Consider the following 3,660-nt stretch of genomic DNA (forward strand, 5'->3'; position numbering starts at 1 on the left):
CCCTGCCACACATAAGCAACAGATCCTCCTGGTTCTAGGCCCCTTGCTCATAATACAGGCGAGAGGAGGCCCCAGGGAGAGCCCCCACGCGGGCCCTCGACAGGCCCCGTGAGGCCAGGCACCCTGCACACCCAGGTCCACACCTGCCCCTGCAGCCACGGGGCCTCAAGCAGCAGACAAGACAACGTTTCTGGGATGCCTTCACCCCTTGCCTCCTCATTCCACATTCAGAAAGAAGGGGAAGGCTACACCCAAGAACGAGGCGGATTTGAGAGCACATGAAAGGACGTTACGGTTTAAGTGTCAGAGGGGCTGCTGCACAGCCACACCTGAGGAGCCCACACTTGTCAAGCTTCTGCTACCACAGCGTCACCAACACGGACACTCGCCTTCAAACAACCATTCAACATTTCAAAATCACGTGATGAAGAAACAACTTTTAACTGTAAGTAACTACAAAAATATACTCCCCATCTGTAAGATAGAGTAAAACCCTCTTTCCCTAACTTTGGATGGACAAAAACAGACCCAACACCACTTTCAGCACATTAGGCTCGCAAGAACTACAAGATAAGCAAAACACGAAAACACAAAGCTGACTAAATGCACCTGAGCGGCTTCAGCGCCATCAGGGGTGTCACTGCAGGTCGGGTTCTTGCCAATGTCCAGGCCTCCCAGGGGCCCAGCGTTCCCGGGCGCAGCTACCGGACTCTCCTCCGTGACAGGCGCATTGACAGTCGTGCCCTTCCTCTTCGCCGGCGTTTTCTTCGAATGCGTACAGTCGCCTTTTGTTTTTCTCTGTCTGAAGTGAGCAAGCTGCGCAGAAATGCAGAAAAGTAGCAGAGACAAAGGTAAGCAAGGAAGAAGCAACAGAACCACAAGGTGAGTGAGCTTGCGGGGAGCATGAGGCCCTGCGGCCCGCGCAGCCCACGCGGCCACACCTGGCCAGACACACGTCACCCGGGTCCTTGCCCCCCAAACACGGCCGCCATCAACATCGAGGTACTGGGATTCAGAGTCACATTGAAGAACCTAACAGTGAGGATGGTTAATGATGCCCAGAGACAAAGGAGAGCAATAAGGCTGGCTGGCAGAATAGCTTTTCTAGCCCGTAACAGTTTACAAGAAAATTCAAAAATTTAGAGACGCATCTATTTTAAAAACTGACAGCTTAATCAAGGCACATTTACGGTTTAAAATTATATAAAAGCTAAATCTCTCCCCTTTTGCCCCATTTTCCCCCAATCAGAGAAATACATAGTGTAGACAAAATTTCCTTGCCGTAGATTCTGAGACAAGGTACAGAAATAGCAAAAAATTAATTAAGCCAGGTCAATCTAACATCCTCCTTTATGGAATCAGATGTTCTAGTTTTCATGACACAGCTCACCAAAGCACCAGGGACTGCCACAGAATGTCCCTATCAGAAGGCACACCTGGCAGTGTTCAGTCCGTCGAATCTGAGGCTTTTAGACTGCTCACATACTGTTTCTCACAACACTTTATTCAAAAGGTATGACTGCCAACATCAGCTTTTCACAGGACAAGGTCCTTCACATGACAACTGTGGTCATGAAAGTAAATGCATGTTAACACATTTGTGTGAATGATAACAGAGGCTCACAGTCTCACAGGTGTGGGAAAATCACAAAAGGAATTTAAGTGAGAGAAACTGTCTGTCAAGACCAGACACTGCCTTCACAACTAGCCCCATCTCCATCAAATCTAATGTCACTGAGTTCCCTTCCTACATCACAGACCTGGTCCCTCGCCTGTGGTCGCCCAAGGAGAGGCATTTGTTTTTTCCCCCAAGGTTAAAATCTCCTCCTTATTTAGACATATTTAGAAACCATGGAGCTCAGGGAAAACGATATTAAACTCTGATTCAGTTGCATCTCCTTCCTATGTGCCAGGCACACGCAAAGGGAAGAAAACACACCCCCGCCTCACTCTTCAAACACCAGTCAGAAGTCTGACCTGCAAGGGAAGCTTGCAGAGGCCCCTCTGTCCTCCGCCTGCCACCCTGCCCTCCCCATCAGCGTCTCACACCCTCACCGTGTGTTCTGAATGGTCTCTAATACAGTGGCCCTGCGATTTCCTCAAGGGAAGGAACTATCACTGATCCATGTGAATTCCCAATGTCTGACCACTTCTGACCTCAAACAGCAACTTCACAGTACTCCGCAGATTCTGCCCCCAGACGGCCGGAATGCGGTGGGGTGAGGCGGCTAATCCCAACCCTGATCCAAGCTTTCTCCACTTTCTCACGGGCGCGTCTGAACTGCACACGGCTCAACCTCCACAAATTACCCAAAACAGAGAGTAAAGGATGGCGCCTGCGTGGATGGTCAAAACCGACTCAAGGAACTACAGAGCTCCCGGGGCACTGCAGCCCGGGGACGGGACACCTCCCGGTGGATTCGTCCGAGCGTCTGGAACTCCAGGCCCGGCGTGGGGTGGAGGGAGGTGGGGGGATCTGGGCAGAGCTCTTCGCCCTCACCTGCCGGAACCATCTACCTGGGCCCCAAGAAGCACAGGCGCTTCGGGAGCCGGACACCAGGGAGGAGGTGAGGCATTCCTTAGTGTAAACAAGTTCGTGCTCAGGAATACTACTCCGAAAGAAAATTTTTACAGAAAAAAGCAGGACTGAGTGTAAACGAACATCTGTACGTAGTTTTAATCGGATGGAAGCTGAGCTTAGCCCTAGGGGAAGCGCCTGTTATGCCCAACTGCTGGGAGGCCTGGCCTCCAAGCCTTCCAGGAATCTGGGCAGGGACTGGGAGGGGCGCAGGTGCGAACAGGTATAGAGTTGTGGAGACCGCGCCGGCCCCGCACCTCCGGCTTCGGGAGCGGGCAGGCGTCAGGGACACCGCGTCCCGACGACACCACGGCCTGTCAGTGAAGCCGCCTCGCCAGCTAAAAAGGCAGCTCCTCTGGGGCCGGGTACCAGCAGGGGCTGGGCTCCCTGGGGGACGGGTTGGGGAACTTGCCTTCCTTAACTCCGCCCCTGCCCCTGCGCAAGCGCAGCCCCGCCAGTCCCGGCGTACCCCGCGCCCGTCCTCCCCGCGATACGCTGCGCGTCCCCAGCCGCTGATTGGCTGCGGCTGCGATGGGGGCGGGAACTGGCTGAGGGCGGCGGATTCAAGATGGCGGCGGCCAGGGGGTGGCTTCCAGCCGAGTCGGCAGAAAGGGCAAGAGTGAGGCGGCGGCGGCGGACCCCGCCTGGCTGCGTCCGCTCCTGGCAGGGGGCGTTGGCGGGCACTGGAGCCCGCCCTATGGACCCCACATCGGGACAGCACGGGGAGGAGGCGCTGCCATTTACCTTCGCTCTCCCAGCTTCCACTTTTCTGCGCCGCTGCTCTTGCTCATCATCTTCCATCTTCCCCTGGCGCCCTTAGCCAGTCGCCAGGAGGTGGCTGAGCCGATGCGGTGCCGCCTTCGTTCTATTTACACTCCCTCCCCCTCTCCTGGGCTCACCCTCCCCCCACGACAACTGTCACGCAGACGTGGGCCCGCCCCACGTCCGGCCCCGCCCCGAGGCGTGCACCCCGGCTAGTGGCCAATCAGGGGCCGCGGCCCTGCTCTCGCGCCAGCGCGCTCAGGGCGGTGCGTCCAAGGAGGTGCGGCTCAGCGGAGCTCCGCCCCATTTCCTTCCTCTCC

At 55.9% G+C, this 3,660-nt stretch overlaps 1 protein-coding gene across 1 annotated transcript in view; it reads right to left on the minus strand.

The window, feature by feature from the left end:
• PCNT (pericentrin) overlaps positions 1-3,505 on the minus strand; it is a 105,315-nt gene extending 101,810 nt beyond the window's left edge. The window contains exons 1-2 of the mRNA XM_010834986.1: positions 3,323-3,505; positions 610-816 (exon numbers count right to left, since the gene is read on the minus strand). Coding sequence (XP_010833288.1) covers positions 610-816; positions 3,323-3,379 — 264 coding nt within the window. The 5' untranslated portion in view covers positions 3,380-3,505. The remainder of the gene's footprint in view (positions 1-609; positions 817-3,322) is intronic.
• Between the last annotated feature and the right edge of the window lie 155 nt (positions 3,506-3,660).

The sequence above is a fragment of the Bison bison genome, unplaced genomic scaffold (genome assembly GCF_000754665.1).
Source record: "Bison bison bison isolate TAMUID 2011002044 unplaced genomic scaffold, Bison_UMD1.0 scf7180017864037, whole genome shotgun sequence".
Lineage (NCBI taxonomy): Eukaryota > Metazoa > Chordata > Mammalia > Artiodactyla > Bovidae > Bison > Bison bison.